Below are 21,135 nucleotides of genomic sequence, written 5' to 3'. Positions count from 1 at the left end.
GTCACTGCGACGTCACACGGCAGGCGGCCAATCAGAGCGGAGGGGCGGAGATGAGCAGGATGTAAACATCCTGCCCACCTCCTTCCTTCCGCATATCCTACGGAAGCCGCAGTGAGGCGGGTAGGAGACGTTCCTCGCTCCTGCGACTTCACACACAGCGATGTGTGCTGCCGCAGGAGCGAGGAACAACATCGGACCATTGCGTCAGCGTAATTATGGATTACGCCGACGCTGTACCGATGATACGATTACGACGCTTTTGCGCTCGTTAATCGTATCATCCAGCCTTTACACACTGCGATGTCGCATGCGATGCCGAAAGTGCGTAATTTTCAATTTGACCCCACCGACATCGCACCTGCGATGTCGCAGTGTGCAAAGTGCCCCTTAGTCCCAGATTCCTAAAAATGAGAACGCTGCGAGTCTCGGAAAATGGGAACAAAAGCACAATTATTTTTTTTGGACAGATTTCTGATTTTTTTTCACCTTTTAGTCAAAAGTAAAAGTATGCATGTTTGGTATTTATGAACTTGTTCCAACCTGAGGCATTACATCGACACATCAATTTTACCATATAGTGAATGTGGTAAATAAAAGATCTCAAAAACCATTTTGCAATTGCACTTTTTTTTACAGTTTCATCGCAGTTGGAATTTCTTCCCTTTTTCCAGTACATGATTTGGTAAAACTAGTTGTTTCATGGCAATATTGATCGAAAAATAAAAAAATTATGTCTCTTGGAAGAAAGAGAGGAAAAATGAAAAATGAAAAATGTCCAGGGGTAAATAGATTAAAAAGCCTTCCTACTCTCTTCTCATTACCTTTATTAATTGTACCTGTTTGAACTCATTACCTGTATAAAAGACTTCTGTCCACACTCTCAATCTTTTACAATCCAACCTCTCTACCATGGCCAAAACCAAAGAAGTGTTAAAGGACACTAGGTACAAAATTGTGGACCTGCACAAGGCTGAGATGGGCAACTATAGGCAAGCAGCTTGGTGAGATGGCAACAACTGTTAGTGCATTTATTATGGATCACTGGGTGGGTGATGAGAAACGGGTTCTATGCTGCGCTTAAAACCCCAAATCCAGGAGATGTGATGGGATGTGATGGGAAATCCTGATTATATTCTGTTCTATCTTTGACACTATATATCTGTTCAATTCTGCTCTGGCATTTTTCCCCTTTCTTTTTCTTCCCCATGCATGCGCTTCACATTTTTTCTCACGCTATGAACTCACATCTTCCCTATCAGCAGGCTTCCGAGCACAGCGGAGTGGTGATTAGTCACCGGTCGGCTGACATCATTTGTGCAAATGTGGCTACCTTTTTTTCAGTACTATATAATTCTAGGCAGCAGCATATGTCTTGCTGTTCTTTCTTCTTCTGTTGTCCTGATGAAGAAGGCGGTGATGCCTTCGAAACGCGTTGACTTGTGAAAATAAAGGAAAGAATCCCATCACATCTCCTGCATTTGGGTTTTTTAGCGCAGCATAGAACTCATTTCTCATCACCCACCCAGTGATCCATATTTGTTCCATCGGGGCTGCAGCTGACCACTCCATACTTCCATTTATTTGATGCCTTTAAGGAGTTGTGCCTATCACAACTGAAACAGGTGAGTACTTGTCTTTCTCCTTACACCCACTTGTCTACCAAATAAGACCCTATTTGCGCTTCATTTTTCCACAGTTTTTCCAGTGCATTTATTAGAAAATTGAAGAAACACAAGATGACTGTAAATCTTGCTCCACCTGAGAAAGGTCAGTAATCATCCCGCTAGGAACACACTGCCTCGTCATGGATTAATATCCTGCAGGGCCTGCACGGACCCCTGCTCAGACCAGCACATGTCAAGGCCCTTTTGAAGTTTGCCAATGACCATTTGGATGATCCAGAGTCAGCATGGGAAACGTTCCTGTGGTCAGATGAGATTAAAATAGAACTTTTTGTATCAACTCCACTCACTTTGGAGGAGAAAAAAGGATGAGTAGAACCCCAAGGATACTGTCCCAAGCGTGAAGTATGGCTGTGGAAACATCATAATTTGGGGGTATTTTTCTGCAAAGAATACAGGATGACTGCACCATATTTAAGAGAGGATGAATGGGGTCATGTATCTCGAGATTTTAGCTAACAACCTTTTTCCCTCAATACGAGTATTGAAAATGGGTCATGGCTGGCTTTTCCAGCATGACAATGACCCAAAACACGCAGAAAAGGCAACTAAGGAGCAGCTCCGTAAGAAGCCTATCAAGGTCCTGGAGAGGTCTAGCCAGTCCCCAGACCTGAACCCAATAGAAAATCTTTAGAGTCCTGAAGCCTGAAAGATCTTGAGTAGAGATGAGCGAACCGGTCCCGGTTCGGCTCGAGGTCGGTTCGCCGAACGGACCTCCCGTTCGAGTTCGGCTCGTCGAACGTTCGACGAACCGAACTCGAGCCAATAGGAAACAATGGCAGGCAATCACAAACACAGTAAAACACCTAGAAAACACCCTCAAAGGTGTCCAAAAGGTGACAAACAACTCAAACACATTGGAAAGTGACAAGGACATATACTCATGCGAAAACAAAACAGCTGGACAAGGAAAAAGAGGAGGACACACAGATATAGGCATGGCACGCCATTCTAAAATCATGTAAAACACCGCAAGGTGACTCCAAGCATAGTCTCCCTTTTTTTCCAAAAATTGGGCCCCACACCCACCCACCCATTCAGTGGCAGCAGTTGAACCCCAGTTGTACAATTCACAGCTAGATTTGCAGCAAGCACATTCAAAAATACGCCATTCTTATCCGTCCCCAGGATGACACCGGGGTAGGTAGCAAAGTCTTTCCTGATCCCAGCTCTGTTCATCTTGGCTTCTTTTAAAAACACAGCAAGCAAGGGTTACTCCAAGCGGAGTCTCCCTTTTTTTCCAAAAATTGGGCCCCACACACACCCACCCATTCAGTGGCAGCACTTGTGCCCTAGTTGTACACTTCACAGCTAGATTTGCATCAAGCACATTCCAAAATACACCATTCTTATCCGTCCCCAGGATGACACCGGGGTAGGTAGATAAAGTCTTTGCTGACCCATGACTTGTTCATCTTGGCTTCTTTTAAAAACAATGTAAGCAAGGGTTACTCCAAGCGGAGTCTCCCTTTTTTTCCAAAAATTGGGCCCCACACACCCACCCCATCAGTGGCAGCACTTGGGCCCTAGTTGTACAATTCACAGCTAGATTTGCATCAAGCACATTCAAAAATACGCCATAATTAACCGTCCCCAGGATGACACCGGGGTAGGTAGCAAAGTCTTTCCTGATCCCAGCTCTGTTCATCTTGGCTTCTTTTAAAAACACAGCAAGCAAGGGTTACTCCAAGCGGAGTCTCCCTTTTTTTCCAAAAATTGGGCCCCACACACACCCACCCATTCAGTGGCAGCACTTGTGCCCTAGTTGTACACTTCACAGCTAGATTTGCATCAAGCACATTCCAAAATACGCCATTCTTATCCGTCCCCAGGATGACACCGGGGTAGGTAGCAAAGTCTTTCCTGATCCCAGCTCTGTTCATCTTGGCTTCTTTTAAAAACACAGCAAGCAAGGGTTACTCCAAGCGGAGTCTCCCTTTTTTTCCAAAAATTGTGCCCCACACACACCCACCCATTCAGTGGCAGCACTTGTGCCCTAGTTGTACACTTCACAGCTAGATTTGCATCAAGCACATTCCAAAATACGCCATTCTTATCCGTCCCCAGGATGACACCGGGGTAGGTAGATAAAGTCTTTGCTGACCCATGACTTGTTCATCTTGGCTTCTTTTAAAAACAATGTAAGCAAGGGTTACTCCAAGCGGAGTCTCCCTTTTTTTCCAAAACTTGGGCCCCACACACCCACCCCATCAGTGGCAGCACTTGGGCCCTAGTTGCAAACAGGATGTTTTGATTTGCATCAAGCACATTCAAAAATACGCCATTCTTATCCGTCCCCAGGATAACACCGGGGTAGGTAGCAAAGTCTTTCCTGATCCCAGCTCTGTTCATCTTGGCTTCTTTTAAAAACACAGCAAGCAAGGGTTACTCCAAGCGGAGTCTCCCTTTTTTTCCAAAAATTGTGCCCCACACACACCCACCCATTCAGTGGCAGCACTTGTGCCCTAGTTGTACACTTCACAGCTACATTTGCATCAAGCACATTCCAAAATACGCCATTCTTATCCGTCCCCAGGATGACACCGGGGTAGTTAGCAAAGTCTTTCCTGATCCCAGCTCTATTCATCTTGGCTTCTTTTAAAAACACAGCAAGCAAGGGTTACTCCAAGCGGAGTCTCCCTTTTTTTCCAAAAATTGGGCCCCACACACCCACCCATTCAGTGGCAGCACGTGTGCCCTAGTTGTACACTTCACAGCTACATTTGCATCAAGCACATTCCAAAATACGCCATTCTTATCCGTCCCCAGGATGACACCGGGGTAGGTAGATAAAGTCTTTGCTGACCCATGACTTGTTCATCTTGGCTTCTTTTAAAAACAATGTAAGCAAGGGTTACTCCAAGCGGAGTCTCCCTTTTTTTCCAAAAATTGGGCCCCACACACCCACCCCTTCAGTGGCAGCACTTGTGCCCTAGTTGCAAACAGGATGTTTTGATTTGCATCAAGCACATTCCAAATCAACAAGCATTTACTCTCCCCAGGATGACACAGGGGTAGTAAATTCCTTCTGGATCCATGACTTGTTCATTTTGATGAACGTCAGTCTGTCCACATTGTCACTGGACAGACGCGTGCGCTTATCTGTCAGCACACACCCAGCAGCACTGAATACACGTTCAGAGACAACGCTGCCAGCTGGACACGACAAAATCTGCAAGGCGTAAGTTGCGAGCTCTGGCCATTTTTCTAGGTTTGAAGCCCAAAAGGAGCAAGGCTTCAGTTGCACAGTCATGGCATCGATGTTCATTTGGAGATACTCCTGTATCATCCTCTCCAGCCGTTGACTATGTGTCAGACTTGTTGTCTCTGGTGGCCTTGCAAAAGAGGGTCTAAAAAAATTATGAAAAGATTCCATAAAATTGCTGTTACCGGCACCAGATACGGTCCTACTGGTACGGGTAGACTGTTCAAGATGACGAGACCATCCCATGTTTGTCAAGTTACAACTGGGAGATTCACTCCATGCACCTGCACGGTTGTTTGGTGGAAAAGCCGAGCTAAGATCGAGTAACAGCTTCTGCTGATACTCCTGCATACGTGCGTCCCTTTCTATGGCTGGAATTATGTCACAAAATTTGGACTTGTACCGGGGATCTAATAGTGTGGCAATCCAGTAGTCATCATCACTTCTAATTTTGACAATACGACTGTCATGTTGGAGGTAGTGCAACAAAAAGGCACTCATGTGTCTTGCGCAGCCATGCGGACCAAGTCCACGCTGTGTTTGTGGCATAGAGGTGCTACCCGTTCTTTCTTCCTCTGACATCTCCCCCCAACCTCTTTCAACTGAAATTTGACCAAGGTCTCCCTCATCCGCTGAGTCTTCCATGTCCATGGACAGTTCGTCCTCCATTTCTTCATGTTCTCCTGCACCTTGCTCAACATTTCGCCTGCTACTATGCGCCCTTGTCGATCCCTGTCCCCCATGGTCCCATGCCTGCTGCGTTGGTGATGATGAACGTCTGGACCTTGGTGATGTTGTTGTCCCTTGCGCATATGAATCCTCCTGTAGTTCCTCCCCTTCATGTTGTCCCACCCCCTGACTCCGAATAGTGTTTAGCGTGTGCTCCAGCATGTAAATGACTGGAATCGTCATGCTGATAATGGCATTGTCAGAGCTAAACATATTCGTCGCCATGTCGAAACTGTGCAGAAGGGTGCATAGGTCCTTGATCTGAGACCACTCCATCAGGGTGATCTGCCCCACCTCTGCATCTCGTTGGCCCAGGCTATACGTCATGACGTATTGCACCAGGGCTCTGCGGTGCTGCCACAGTCGCTGTAACATGTGGAGAGTTGAATTCCAGCGTGTCGCCACATCGCATTTCAGGCGATGAACCGGCAGGCCGAAAGACTTCTGGAGCGATGCAAGTCGCTCTGCTGCGGCGCTTGAACGGCGGAAGTGAGCTGACAGTTTTCGTGCCCTGTTCAGAAGGCCATCTAGGCCGGGATAGTGTGTTAAAAATTGCTGGACGACAAGGTTCAACACGTGAGCCATACAAGGTACGTGTGTCACCTTGCCCTGGCGAAGTGCCGCACCCAGGTTTGCAGCATTGTCGCACACGGCCTTACCAGGCTGCAGTTTGAGTGGAGACAACCATTTATTAAACTCGGACCGCAGAGCTGACCACAACTCCTCAGCTGTGTGACTCTTATTCCCAAGACATGTCAAGCTAAAGACCGCCTGATGCCGTTGCGCTCTGCTGCCAGCATAGTAATGAGGGCTGCGTGATTCCTTCTGCGCAGTGAGAACGCTGGTGGCCTGACCAGGCAGGCTTGGGGCGGAGGTGGAGGACCCAGATGAGGTGGAGGATGCAGAAGCTGTGGCGGAACTTGGACAGACAGAGGATTGACACACAAGTCGTGGGGACGGCAAGACTTGTGCAGCAGACCCTTCACCATCTATCACCATAGTTACCCAGTGCCCAGTCAGCGACATGTAACGTCCCTGTCCATGCTTACTGGTCCAAGTATCGGTGGTGAAATGCACCCGTTCACACACAGAGTTTCTCAAGGAAGCGGTGATGTTGTGTGCGACATGCTGGTGTAGCGCGGGCACACCTTTCTTAGAGAAGTAGTGGCGACTAGGCATCTGGTACTGGGGCACAGCGACAGACATAAGGTCTCTAAAATCCTGTGTGTCCACTAGGCGGAAAGGCAGCATTTCGGTAGCCAACAGCTTACAGAGGGATAAAGTCAACCTCTTAGCTTTGTCATGGGTCGGAGGAAGTGGCCTTTTATTTGACCACATCTGAGGGACAGAGATCTGGCTGCTGTGTGTAGACGGTGTTGAGTAGGGTGTCCCTGGAAAAATGCAGGTTTGTGAGGAAAGTGCAGGCGGAGACATGATGTTGCCTAGATCCAACGTTGGTGCTATCGATGTCTGAGAGAGCTGTACACACTCACTTGTTTCCCCTTCCAAACCAACTGACGACCTACCAAGCAAACTGCCTGTTGCGGTTACAGTGGTGGAAGTTTTGCATGGAAAAACAGGTGTGACAGCTGTCCCCACAGTCCTAGAAGATGAAGAGCGCGCGGATGCACTGGAAGGGGCGGGCGGTGGATGGTTCGCTCCGCTAGGCCGCATTGCAGCACGGTGAGCTTCCCACCGGGACTTATGATATTTATTCATTTGACGATTCATGGAAGAAGTTGTCAAACTGCTGAGGTTTTGACCTCTACTAAGAGAATCATGACAAATGTTACATATCACATGAGTTGGGCGATCTTTTTCGATGTCAAAAAAGGACCAGGCTAGGCAAGGCTTAGAGGCCATGCGACCTGTTGATCCACCCCGAATAATGCTCATAGGCAGAGTGGTGGCTGAGGATGCAGTTGTAGACGTGCTACCAGTGCTCTGACTCTGTCCAGGAAGGCGCAAGGTAACTTCGTCGTCGGTTGCATCCTCCTCCACCGCCTCTGTTGACCTCCTCGAGTGCCTGACTGGGGGTTGACAGTAGGTGGGATCTAGAACGTCATCATCAATTGTTGTGTTTGCACTCCCCTCCCCCTCAGACCGAGCCTCTTCTTGCCCTGACCGAATATTTAAGTTGTCATCCCAATCGGGTATCTGCATCTCATCTTCATCAGTATGTTCCTCATTGTCTATAACCACAGGTGTTACAGTTTGTGACAAAGGGTCAACATTATGCTCAGAAACTTGGTCCTCACGGCCTGAATCAGAGTCACAAAGGTTCTGGGCATCACTGCAGACCATTTCCTGTTCTGTACTCACTGTAGCTTGGGAGCAGACCTCTGATTCCCAGGCTATAGTGTGACTGAACAGCTCTGCAGACTCAGCCATCTCAGTTCCACCATACTGTGCAGGGCTGATGGAGACTTCAGAGCTGGGAGAAATCAAGTGTGATTGGGATGACAACTCAGAGGACTGGTGTTTTTTGGATGCGGTACTTGAAGTGGCTGAGAGGGCACTTGTTGGACCACTTGAGATCCATTCAAGCATTTTCCTTTTTTGCCCATCATCTACCTTTCTTCCTGTTGTTCGTGTCCGTAAAAAAGGGAGCACATCGGATTGTCCACGGTAAGTAGTAGACATCTTACTTTTGCTGGTAGATGGTCTATCTTCAGCAGATGATAATGGAGCTTTGCCACCTTCCCCACGGACAAAACCTTTTTTGCCTTTTCCACCACGCCTCTTCCCCTTTCCACCAGCATCTGTCATTTTGCCACTCATGTTGATTGCGACAAGATTGTGGACTGAAAATGTGGTAGTAAAAATTGAGAGGTGGTGAAGACTGCAGTGGTGGTCTAGCTTTATTAACAGCAGAATAATAAAGAATAAATATCCCTGACAATGCAACTTAGTTATAATTAGTTGGAGTGTGCAACGCAGGCAGACGTGCTGCAAATGTCTTGGCACTAGTGGGACTATAGCAAAGTCCAATAGCCACGTATAGAATGCCACTAGGTACACTGAGTGTTTGCTAGTATAATGGCTTAGTTATAATTAGTTGGAGTGTGCAACGCAGGCAGACGTGCTGCAAATGTCTTGGCACTAGTGGGACTATAGCAAAGTCCAATAGCCACGTATAGGATGCCACTAGGTACACTGAGTGTTTGCTAGTATAATGGCTTAGTTATAATTAGTTGGAGTGTGCAACGCAGGGAGATGCGCGCTGCAAATGTCTTGGCACTAGTGGGACTATAGCAAAGTCCAATAGCCACGTATAGGATGCCACTAGGTACACTGAGTGTTTGCTAGTATAATGGCTTAGTTATAATTAGTTGGAGTGTGCAACGCAGGCAGATGCGCTCTGCAAATGTCTTGGCACTAGTGGGACTAAAGCAAAGTCCAATAGCCACAGATAGGATGCCACTAGGTACACTGAGTGTTTGCTAGTATAATGGCTTAGTTATAATTAGTTGAAGTGTGCAACGCAGGCAGACGTGCTGCAAATGTCTTGGCACTAGTGGGACTATAGCAAAGTCCAATAGCCACGTATAGGATGCCACTAGGTACACTGAGTGTTTGCTAGTATAATGGCTTAGTTATAATTAGTTGGAGTGTGCAACGCAGGGAGATGCGCGCTGCAAATGTCTTGGCACTAGTGGGACTATAGCAAAGTCCAATAGCCACGTATAGGATGCCACTAGGTACACTGAGTGTTTGCTAGTATAATGGCTTAGTTATAATTAGTTGGAGTGTGCAACGCAGGCAGATGCGCGCTGCAAATGTCTTGGCACTAGTGGGACTATAGCAAAGTCCAATAGCCACGTACAGGATGCCACTAGGTACACTGAGTGTTTGCTAGTATAATGGCTTAGTTATAATGAGTTGGAGTGTGCAACGCAGGCAGATGCGCTCTGCAAATGTCTTGGCACTAGTGGGACTAAAGCAAAGTCCAATAGCCACAGATAGGATGCCACTAGGTACACTGAGTGTTTGCTAGTATAATGGCTTAGTTATAATTAGTTGGAGTGTGCAACGCAGGCAGACGTGCTGCAAATGTCTTGGCACTAGTGGGACTATAGCAAAGTCCAATAGCCACGTATAGGATGCCACTAGGTACACTGAGTGTTTGCTAGTATAATGGCTTAGTTATAATTAGTTGGAGTGTGCAACGCAGGGAGATGCGCGCTGCAAATGTCTTGGCACTAGTGGGACTATAGCAAAGTCCAATAGCCACGTATAGGATGCCACTAGGTACACTGAGTGTTTGCTAGTATAATGGCTTAGTTATAATTAGTTGGAGTGTGCAACGCAGGCAGATGCGCTCTGCAAATGTCTTGGCACTAGTGGGACTAAAGCAAAGTCCAATAGCCACAGATAGGATGCCACTAGGTACACTGAGTGTTTGCTAGTATAATGGCTTAGTTATAATTAGTTGGAGTGTGCAACGCAGGCAGATGCGCGCTGCAAATGTCTTGGCACTAGTGGGACTATAGCAAAGTCCAATAGCCACGTATAGGATGCCACTAGGTACACTGAGTGTTTGCTAGTATAATGGCTTAGTTATAATTAGTTGGAGTGTGCAACGCAGGCAGATGCGCTCTGCAAATGTCTTGGCACTAGTGGGACTAAAGCAAAGTCCAATAGCCACAGATAGGATGCCACTAGGTACACTGAGTGTTTGCTAGTATAATGGCTTAGTTATAATTAGTTGGAGTGTGCAACGCAGGCAGACGTGCTGCAAATGTCTTGGCACTAGTGGGACTATAGCAAAGTCCAATAGCCACGTATAGGATGCCACTAGGTACACTGAGTGTTTGCTAGTATAATGGCTTAGTTATAATTAGTTGGAGTGTGCAACGCAGGCAGACGTGCTGCAAATGTCTTGGCACTAGTGGGACTATAGCAAAGTCCAATAGCCACGTATAGGATGCCACTAGGTACACTGAGTGTTTGCTAGTATAATGGCTTAGTTATAATTAGTTGGAGTGTGCAACGCAGGCAGACGTGCTGCAAATGTCTTGGCACTAGTGGGACTATAGCAAAGTCCAATAGCCACGTATAGGATGCCACTAGGTACACTGAGTGTTTGCTAGTATAATGGCTTAGTTATAATTAGTTGGAGTGTGCAACGCAGGCAGATGCGCTCTGCAAATGTCTTGGCACTAGTGGGACTAAAGCAAAGTCCAATAGCCACAGATAGGATGCCACTAGGTACACTGAGTGTTTGCTAGTATAATGGCTTAGTTATAATTAGTTGGAGTGTGCAACGCAGGCAGATGCGCGCTGCAAATGTCTTGGCACTAGTGGGACTATAGCAAAGTCCAATAGCCACGTATAGGATGCCACTAGGTACACTGAGTGTTTGCTAGTATAATGGCTTAGTTATAATGAGTTGGAGTGTGCAATGCAGGTAGAGGTGCTGCAAATGTCTTGGCACTAGTGGGACTATAGCAAAGTCCAATAGCCACGTATAGGATGCCACTAGGTACACTGAGTGTTTGCTAGTATAATGGCTTAGTTATAATTAGTTGGAGTGTGCAACGCAGGCAGATGCGCGCTGCAAATGTCTTGGCACTAGTGGGACTATAGCAAAGTCCAATAGCCACGTATAGGATGCCACTAGGTACACTGAGTGTTTGCTAGTATAATGGCTTAGTTATAATTAGTTGGAGTGTGCAACGCAGGGAGATGCGCGCTGCAAATGTCTTGGCACTAGTGGGACTATAGCAAAGTCCAATAGCCACGTATAGGATGCCACTAGGTACACTGAGTGTTTGCTAGTATAATGGCTTAGTTATAATTAGTTGGAGTGTGCAACGCAGGCAGACGTGCTGCAAATGTCTTGGCACTAGTGGGACTATAGCAAAGTCCAATAGCCACGTATAGGATGCCACTAGGTACACTGAGTGTTTGCTAGTATAATGGCTTAGTTATAATTAGTTGGAGTGTGCAACGCAGGCAGACGTGCTGCAAATGTCTTGGCACTAGTGGGACTATAGCAAAGTCCAATAGCCACGTATAGGATGCCACTAGGTACACTGAGTGTTTGCTAGTATAATGGCTTAGTTATAATTAGTTGGAGTGTGCAACGCAGGGAGATGCGCGCTGCAAATGTCTTGGCACTAGTGGGACTATAGCAAAGTCCAATAGCCACGTATAGGATGCCACTAGGTACACTGAGTGTTTGCTAGTATAATGGCTTAGTTATAATTAGTTGGAGTGTGCAACGCAGGCAGACGTGCTGCAAATGTCTTGGCACTAGTGGGACTATAGCAAAGTCCAATAGCCACAGATAGGATGCCACTAGGTACACTGAGTGTTTGCTAGTATAATGGCTTAGTTATAATTAGTTGGAGTGTGCAACGCAGGCAGACGTACTGCAAATGTCTTGGCACTAATGGGACTATAGCAAAGTCCAATAGCCACGTATAGGATGCCACTAGGTACACTGAGTGTTTGCTAGTATAATGGCTTAGTTATAATGAGTTGGAGTGTGCAGAGGACAGGAGGGTACAGTGGCAGGATTGTGGTGCTCTGGGTAGAGGAATGGAAGCCTGCCTTTCTATTCCCTCCTAATGGTGAAATGCAGGGAGGAAATCCCTGACCTTGGCTGCACAGACGCTGTTGCTGTTTGCAGGACCTGTCACTTATGGCTCTGACCCTGCCGGTTTGAGCCCTTAAAAGGACTGCTATAAAGTGCTCTCCCTATGCTGTCTAACGCTGTGTATGCAGCGCATACAGCTGTATCGGCTATAGGACTCAGGAGGACGGAGCTGCGACACTGATGTCTGACACCAAAGACGCAGAAGGCAGATAATGGCGTCCGTGAAGAAAATGTCCGGTTTTATAATGCAGGGACATGTGACATGCAGATCCTATGACACATGCCGTTGCTTCTCTGGCTCAAAGTCCACTTAGGTGTGTGTGTGTCTGTGATTGGCTGACATGCTGGCCCGCCCCACAAGACGCGCGCGCTTAGGGAAGAAAGACAAGAAAAAAAAAAAAAAAAATGGCGATCGCCATTATAGAAACAGCAGTGATCTGAAGGCGCTGTTCACGCACACTATACACTGAAATGTGATAATAGTTTGATTCACAGAGTGACTTACACTATTACAGCAGAAACCAAGCTAGGATTTAGCTGTTTTTTGGCTGCTAGAACCGTTCTCGAACGTTTGTAGAACTATCGAGCTTTTGCAAAACGCTCGAGTTCTAGTTCGATCTAGAACATGCCCCAAAATCACTCGAGCCTAGAACTGGAGAACCACGAACCACGAACCGCGCTCAACTCTAATCTTGAGATGTTCTGTATGGAGACGTCCAAAAAATTCCATGCTGCAGTGTGTGCAAACTTGGTCAAGAACCACAGGAAGCGTCTGACCTCTATAATTATACACAAAGGTTTTGGTACCAAATATTAAATTCTGTTTTTCTACTGTATCAAATACAATTTCATGTAATAAAATAAAAGAAATTATTTTAAAATCATACAATATGAATTTCTGGATTTTTTTTTTATTCTGTCCGTCACAGTTGAAGTGTACCTGTGATAAAATTACAGATCTCTCTAGATACTGTAGGTGGTGAAACTTGCAAAATTGGCAATGTATCAAATATTCATTTCTCCCACTGTAGATAGATAGATAGATAGATAGATAGATAGATAGATAGATAGATAGATAGATAGATAGATAGATAGATAGATAGATAGATAGATGGGCAGCATGGTGGCTCAGTGGTTAGCACTGCAGCCTTGCAGCGCTGGGGTCCTGGGTTCGAATCCCACCAAGGACACCATCTGCAAGGAGTTTGTATGTTCTCCCCATGCTTGCGTGGGTTTCCTCCGGCTTCTCCGGTTTCCTCCCACACTCCAAAAACATACAGATTGGGAATTTAGATTGTGAGCCCCAATGGGGACAGTGTTCCTGATGTATGTAAAGCGCTGCAGATATGTAAGATTTATTATTTATTTATTATTATGGATAGATAGATAGATAGATAGATAGATAAATAGATAGATAGATAGATAGCGTGAGTGTAATAAGTGGTAAACATGTCACCAATTTTCTAAGCTAATATTTTTCTAAAGAAACTATTGACATGAAATTCCCACCAGATGTCGGTAAGAACCCATGCAATCCCGACAGACAATGAAATCAAACCATAAATATCTATATATTAAGTTAAGTGTCAAAATAACAAATGACACAGGAAAAAATATTAAACACATGTCTATAGACAGGTACAAAGAGCTTTGGAAAGTCATGACATCACCAAAAATCTATCAGTGACTAGAAAGCAATCTTGTCACTTAGTGAAAAATAATTTCATCTGGTTTAACTGATAGCCTATAAAAAGGTGTCTGTGTACAAATGTGGCGCACAAAAAACACCTCATGATGGTTAAAACCAGTGAGCTGTCTCAAGGCCTTCACAACGTTGTTGTTGGAAAACAATGATGGTATTGATTACAGAAGAATTTCTAAGCTACTTAAGGCTCTGATGAGCACTATTGGGGCTATGATCCAGAGTCAAAATAACATAATTTCACCATAAACCAGCCATGACCAGGTGCACCATTCAAGATGTCAGAATATTTTTAAAGAGCCAAGGACCACCTGTGGAAAGCTACAGAAAGACCTGTAATCCTAAGGTACAAATGTTTCAAAGAAACAGTAAGCAATGCACTCAACCTACATTGCCTGTATACACGCTCCTGTATGCACGCTCACCATGCAAGACTCCAATACTGAACAAAAAGCAGGTTTAATGAGTTTAAAGTTTGCTCAACAATATTTAGACATACCTGTGATTTACTAGGATAATATAGTCTGGTCAGATGAGACCAAATTTGAATTCTTGGGATCCCATAATACACATCATGTTTGGAGGTCAAAAGGAAATATCCCCATCCAAAACACCAACAACAATGACATGTGGGAGTGGGAACATCATAATGAGGGGCTATTTTTCTGAATACAACACTGGCAAACTTCATATAATTGAAGTAAGGATGAATGGACAAATGTATTGAGACATTATTGATAAAATCTGAGTGGACATTTCAGCAAGGCATTGATCCCAAATACTTAACCAGGAAACTCTCAACTGGTGTCAAAGAAAGAAAATAAAGCAGTTCGAATGGATGAGCCAATCACCGAAATCCAATGAGTACAATATTTATGGAAGGAAGTAAAGATTAGAGTTCATAGAAGTGTAAATTGGATGAGTTGTTATGGACATCCAGTGTGAAATTCATGTCACTAGCACTTTTAGAAGTACAGATACTTAGAATATTTTCCTAGCTAGATAGATGAATAGATAGATAGATAGATAGAGGGATGGATAGATTTACCTTTACTGAGATCTTTTTGGGGAAGTACATTGAATGGCTTGATATCTGTTGAAAGTTCTTGATCAATAAGACCTCTTAAAGAAAATGACAAAACATTGACATGAAATGATAATATAGTAATTATGGAATAAGGAGGGCAATACATGTTTACTTACAAGCAGTTATTTATGATGTATATTGTATAAAATGTGTTTAAACAAAAAGTCCTTCTACCTCGGTTGCCAACTTGACTTTGTATTTTTTCTGAAAAACATATCAAAAATTCACGGACCGAATATTTTTTATGGAGACATTGGAAAATCATGAGAAATCATGATGATTATAAGATATTTATGTTTACAGCCCATAATTCAAATATAAAGAGTAATAATGGGTGAGCGTGCTTGCCACTGCTCGGTACTCCACCGAGCATTGGGGTGCTTAGGTACGCTTGGTGCTCTGCTGAGTATTTCGGATGGTCAGATGTGTGGTCCATGAAATATCAAACACAAAGCACAGGCTCGCGTCAGTGCATGATGAGATTCACACCCCAGTGACAGGCACTTGCAATCTCTGAATGTCTCTCGCTGGGGGTAAAAACAACATTTTAGGGTGTAGCGTGTCCAAAAAGAAAAACCTTTTCCCTCCCTCCCCTGGAAATGCTCTATTTTTGGCTGGCTTTAAGTGGGCATAGAGATTAACTGCTCAATTATACTTGTTTCTTGAGCCATTAGTTGAGCCCGTCCGAGCATCTGACCTGTCGACTCCAGCATCGAAGTGGTCACTCATCATTACGAGTACCGAGCGCTGATCATTGTGCTGCTCTCCCATCATAAAAAAAGACATCAGCTGCATCTACTATAAACTGTAAAATGATGATAATTACAGTCTCTTTAGACTCAAAAGAATCATGGATTGTTTTTACGAACAGGACAAAAAAGTGGCCAAATTTCCAGGACTGTCCAGGATTTTCTGGACAGTTAGCAATCATGCTTTCTAGTAATTATGGCTCCAATTGTTATGTTACCACCAGTCATGAGAAGAATGGGTCATTCATCAGATATGCATCTACATGAGATATCTGAACTGACCCATAAATAAATCATGAAGCTGGGGTGTAAATAACTCACAACCCTATTTTCAGAATTTCTCCCAGCAATCACCAATCTTATGGATAGTAAGGATGGAAATATTATTACTGTTTGACACTTACGCTTGAAGTACAAGTGTTTGTTACTATACATTCTAGATCAGCATCATTGTAGTAGTATTGGATGAGATTGTCGGAATCCTTATTGCAGAGACACTTTGTTCTCTGGAGGGTAAAGCCTCCAGTAGGAGTTCTTCTTATCCCGATCAAACCTTTTGACCTTTCCCGGAAACTCATCTGGGATTTACATTTATCTATTTTACTATTATTATGATTTTTTTAACTAGTTTTTTAATACTTTATACATTTTTCTTTATCTTTTATACTGCAATAAATTTCTAATTTTTATTACTAAATTGGTTTTGTTACTTTTTGTGCCTTTTATTCATTCTCCTACTGATGGAGAAGAAGACCATGGGAATCAGCTTGTAGTAATTAATTTTATTTTATTATGCGGAAGTAGTAAATGAAGTAGGCGATTAGCGCTCCTTACAGTCTGGTTAATAATAAATATTTACTTTATGAAAAACTCTTGCTCTTCTTTACTAAAGACATCCCGGAATCCCCCCGATGCATGGTCCCGATAGGCGTCACAAGGCAGTGTTTGTGGTCGCTGACAGACCCATTTTTCTTCATTGTTTACATCATAATATTCACAAACATCTTGCCCTGGAAGATCAACGTTACATTCCACCACTTCTTCTGTTCCATTTTTCACAAAAAAGCCATGAAAGAAAAGCTGAACAAAAGCAAAGCAGATGGAGTTAACTTTATTATTCATGGCGAACAACCAATAAAGAAAAAAAATCAATATGTTAATTATAGTAAAAAAGATAAGTATCTGAGTACAGGGTAGTAAATGGCTTTTAATGAAAAGCAGAACTGCTATGGGAATACTAGACTGAAAAATACAATGGACTATCTTAAAAAAGTCAAAAACATGAAAATGGTATATGCATAACTGCCATGAATAATAGAAACACAAGGGACGTCCAGCCATTGTACCAATCAATGCAAAAGAGTCAATGATTAGTGCAATGGCTGGGCGTCTCTTGAGTTGAGGTTATCATCTTTTAACCACAGCCAATGGGAAGGCACCACACCCTTCTTATTCCTCCTGCAGTCTGCAGTTAGCCCCAAGATATTACCTCTGTATTTTTACTGCTGCATGTCTAGTTCACCTTGCCCATGTTCTTTTGTTCCCTGTGTTTTGATCTTTCCCTGATTTCTGACTATTCACCTGCCTGCTGTTTTTGTACCTTACTGTCATCTCCGGTTTTGACCTTAGCCTGATTTACTGACAACTCTTTTGCCTGCTGATTTTGCCAATTTTGTATCTCTTGGTTTTAACCCTGCCTGATGACTACTCTTCTCGAGGTTGCAGCCTTCCATAGGCAGCAGTCTCCTGGACCTTGTACTAATTCCATATTCCTGTACAGTGATTAAAGGGATTCGGGGTTCTCAGGATTCTGCTGAGTAGGCGGCATTCCTCTAGTCTATCCGTGACAATCACTCTGTGTCTGTGGTCCCAGACAGTCGTCACAATGTGAAATTAAAAATGTGACTCAAAATCCAAGTATAGGTAATTTTTTTTCTTTTACATTTACTATTGGTCAGTATTTTTGGCAATTATCTTTAATAACTTTTGGCCACAAGTAGATGGGTTTCATGAGCTGAATGTATCAATTTACCTTATCTGGTCTTGTCTCTCTTTTTTCATGTAGAATTGCAATGGCTTCACTGGAATACATGAGCTTTATGGAGACCATGGTCTCACCAGACCACTGAAGAATGAAGGAAGCTGTGTAAGAGCCATTATGATTGTCCGTCACGGATCCACTCACTCCAGCTTTAAGGCTAGGGGAATGAAGCTTTGCATGGAAAAAATCTCCCCCATAGCTCTTTTTGTGGCCTTTATGGTCCTTGGCTATGATAAATACCTCTATTTTTTCTCCCTCAACATAGGTAGAGCGAGGCTGGAGTATGGAAAATGTGGAAGTGTTGGGGTGGGTTGAAAACTCCAAAGTTGTATTGATAGGAGACAGTGGCCATTCTGTCAACTTCATAAGTGTATGAAGTTCTTCATCCATTTGGGGTTTCTTTGGGAATTTTCTAGTTATTGGTGTCTGTGGCTGAATGTGACACTTTGAAGAGAGTTGTCTCCATAATAAAATGTAAATAAACTGGAAAAAAAGATAACAGGCAATAAAGAGGGTAAAACATCATTAAAAATAAGCTTTCAGGAACCCAAATTTAAACTTTCTAATTAGCTATCAGAAGACATTTTGTACATAATAAACTTATAATAAATTCCTGGTTGAAAACTGCACCGAAATAGCGTAAAATTGTTTCTCTGTGTTTTCTTGCTAGCAGATGCAGATTTGGTGCTGGTATTTAAACACCAAATTTCTGAATCAATACTGCATCTTCTGGCAAAAAAATCAGAGCAAAACTGCATTGCGTTTTTCTTTTGCCAGGAGATGCAGTATTAGTGCAGAAATGTGTTGTAAAAATTCCAGCACCAAATCTGCATCTCTTGGTAACCCCCCCACTGCTTTCTGCCAAGAGATAAAGGTCTGATTAAGCTCAGTTCACTTGAGTTGAGGTCACTGAGTTCAATCAGTTCACCTGGGGTTAGTTTACTTGCAGTCACAGGTGGGGTAACATCGGAACCTCCAGCTGTGAACGCAAGTACACTCAGTGATGTCACTGCTCACAGTTATGGCTCAGTCAGTGTCTGCTTGAAGCCGCAGACGGAGGTCACGTTCTCTACTATGCCCACCTGCTGGGACTTCATGTGGATTGGATTTATGTGGGCATGTAACAGAACTGAGATCATCATGGGACCTCATGTGGATTGCATCGGATCTTGGTGTTTGGTGAGTTAATAAATTGGACAAAGAGGGTTTTTTTATTTTATATCAAATACAGGATTTTGTCATTGTCTGTATTTTTTTTTTCTTTTTACTTACAGGGTTAGTAATGGGAGGATCTCATGGATGTCTCCCATTACTAATCTATGGCTTCATGGCAGCTATCATTTATTGACAAATTACAGATGTCATTAACACCTTATATTACCCCGATTGTCACTGCACCAGGGTGATCAGGGTAAAGTGCTGGTATTGTTGTATCTAATGGATGCAACAATTCTTGGTGGCTGCTGGGTGCTATTTTAGGCTGGGATAGCTCAATAACCAGGGGCCTCCCCAGCTTGGGAATACCATACCCCAGCTGTCTGCTTTATCTTGGCTGAGTATCAAAATTGGGAGAACCGCATGTCCTTTTTTTAATTATTTATTTAAATAATTAAAAAAAGCTGCTTGGCGTCTCTGATACCTTGATACACAGCCAAGATAACACACATGGCTGGGGGCTGCAGCATGTAGCCATCAGCTTTATCTGTACTGGGTTCAATATATTGAGGACCCTATGCCATTTTTTCTATTTATTTATTTATTTTTACACTCCATAAGGGGACACGGATAGACTCTGTGAGGGCAACCAATCTGAGATTCTGGCAGTCTTACTGCAGCCAATCATAGACAAAGATTGCTTGGAAACTGGTAAGCAATCCCTTCGTCAAACACCTCCCCCCAGCTAATCATATAGCACCACCATCCTAGGTAAAGTTATAATAAGTTGGAAGAAAAGCATTAGTGCAAACGCGAACAGTTACTGAACAAGGCCAAATTTTACCAATTCTGATCAAAGTGTTCATGATTCTGAACACAAATCTAAATGGGCAAGGTTCATGCAGAATTTGAGATTTACAAATCTTTTCCAAACATGTTCACTCATATTTACTCATTATATAATGATTTATGTCCTTATCAATGTCTACCACATGTACACAGCCTCTTACCATTGTGATTAAAGAGAATATGCAGAGTCCAGCGAGGAAGAACAGCTGCGTCTTCTTCATGGTCCCTGAGTCCTTATAATGGAGGATGCTGCACTTTGTACCCCGAGAACCAACTGGTAACAGTAAAAAATATTCAATTTTGAGCAATCAGAAAACTCAAAGAAAAAATGCAGCAAATGATAAAGGGGTAAAATAATAAAGAATATAAATGCAACACTTTTGTTTTTGAACCCATTTTTCATAATCTGAACTTAAAGTTTTAAGACTTTTCCTATGTACACCAAGGGACTTTTTAACTAAAATATTGTTCACAAATTTGTCTAACCTGTGTTATTGAGTACTTAACCTTTGGATCAGTAGCCCTCACTGTCAGTCACTGATGAAAGCCGATTCACGCTGAGAAGGAATAATGGCCATTAACGATGTTGAAAACATCAGGGAGAGCAATATGAATCAGCCACTGTTGTCACCAGACAAGCTTTTGGTGGTGGTGGTGTTATAGTGTAGGCAGGTGTATCTAGTCTTTACAGAACTGCCCTACACTGTATGAATGGTACAGTGACAAGCCCCTACTACTGGAGTAACATCATTACTACAGTCATTGTGCCTCTGCATGAATAACACAGGCCAAGTTTCATCTTCATGGACAACAATGCTCCAGCATATCATGGTTGCATCATTAGGGAATGCCTGCTGCAGACTGTGGCACTTCTATTGAAGCGGCTGCACTTTCTCTAGACCTGAGCCTCATAGAAAACCTATGAGATCAGCTGAGTAACTGTTTAGAGGCTCGTAACTTATGTTTGTAAATTCACACAGGAACAAAGACCTTAATTTTTTACGAGATGTCCTTTGGTCTGATAAAACTAGAATTGAACTTTTTGGTCATAATGACCATCGTTACGTTTGGAGGAGAAAGGGAGAAGCTTCGAAGCATAAGAACACCATCCCAATTGTGACACATGGGTGCATCAGCATCATGCTGTGGAGTTGTTTTGCTGCAGGAGGGATGGGTGCACTTTAAAATAGATGGCATCATGTGATAAAAAGATTATGTGGCAATACTTAAGAACATCTCAAGACATCAGCCAGGAGCTTAAAGCTTGGGCAGAAATGGGTCTTTCAACTGGACAATGACCCAAAGCTACTGCCAAACTGGCTACAAAGTGGC

The 21,135-nt window shown here is 43.5% G+C and overlaps 1 protein-coding gene across 1 annotated transcript in view; it reads right to left on the bottom strand.

Annotated features, from left to right (window-relative positions):
- LOC142302163 (NXPE family member 3-like) overlaps window positions 1-20,024 on the bottom strand; it is a 30,243-nt gene extending 10,219 nt beyond the window's left edge. Inside the window, exons 1-4 of the mRNA XM_075343247.1 lie at window positions 19,965-20,024; window positions 17,791-18,282; window positions 16,618-16,838; window positions 14,971-15,044 (exon numbers count right to left, since the gene is read on the bottom strand). Coding sequence (XP_075199362.1) covers window positions 14,971-15,044; window positions 16,618-16,838; window positions 17,791-18,282; window positions 19,965-20,024 — 847 coding nt within the window. The remainder of the gene's footprint in view (window positions 1-14,970; window positions 15,045-16,617; window positions 16,839-17,790; window positions 18,283-19,964) is intronic.
- Between the last annotated feature and the right edge of the window lie 1,111 nt (window positions 20,025-21,135).

The sequence above is a fragment of the Anomaloglossus baeobatrachus genome, chromosome 4, assembly GCF_048569485.1.
Source record: "Anomaloglossus baeobatrachus isolate aAnoBae1 chromosome 4, aAnoBae1.hap1, whole genome shotgun sequence".
NCBI lineage: Eukaryota > Metazoa > Chordata > Amphibia > Anura > Aromobatidae > Anomaloglossus > Anomaloglossus baeobatrachus.
This window is presented reverse-complemented; position numbering and strand designations above follow the sequence as displayed.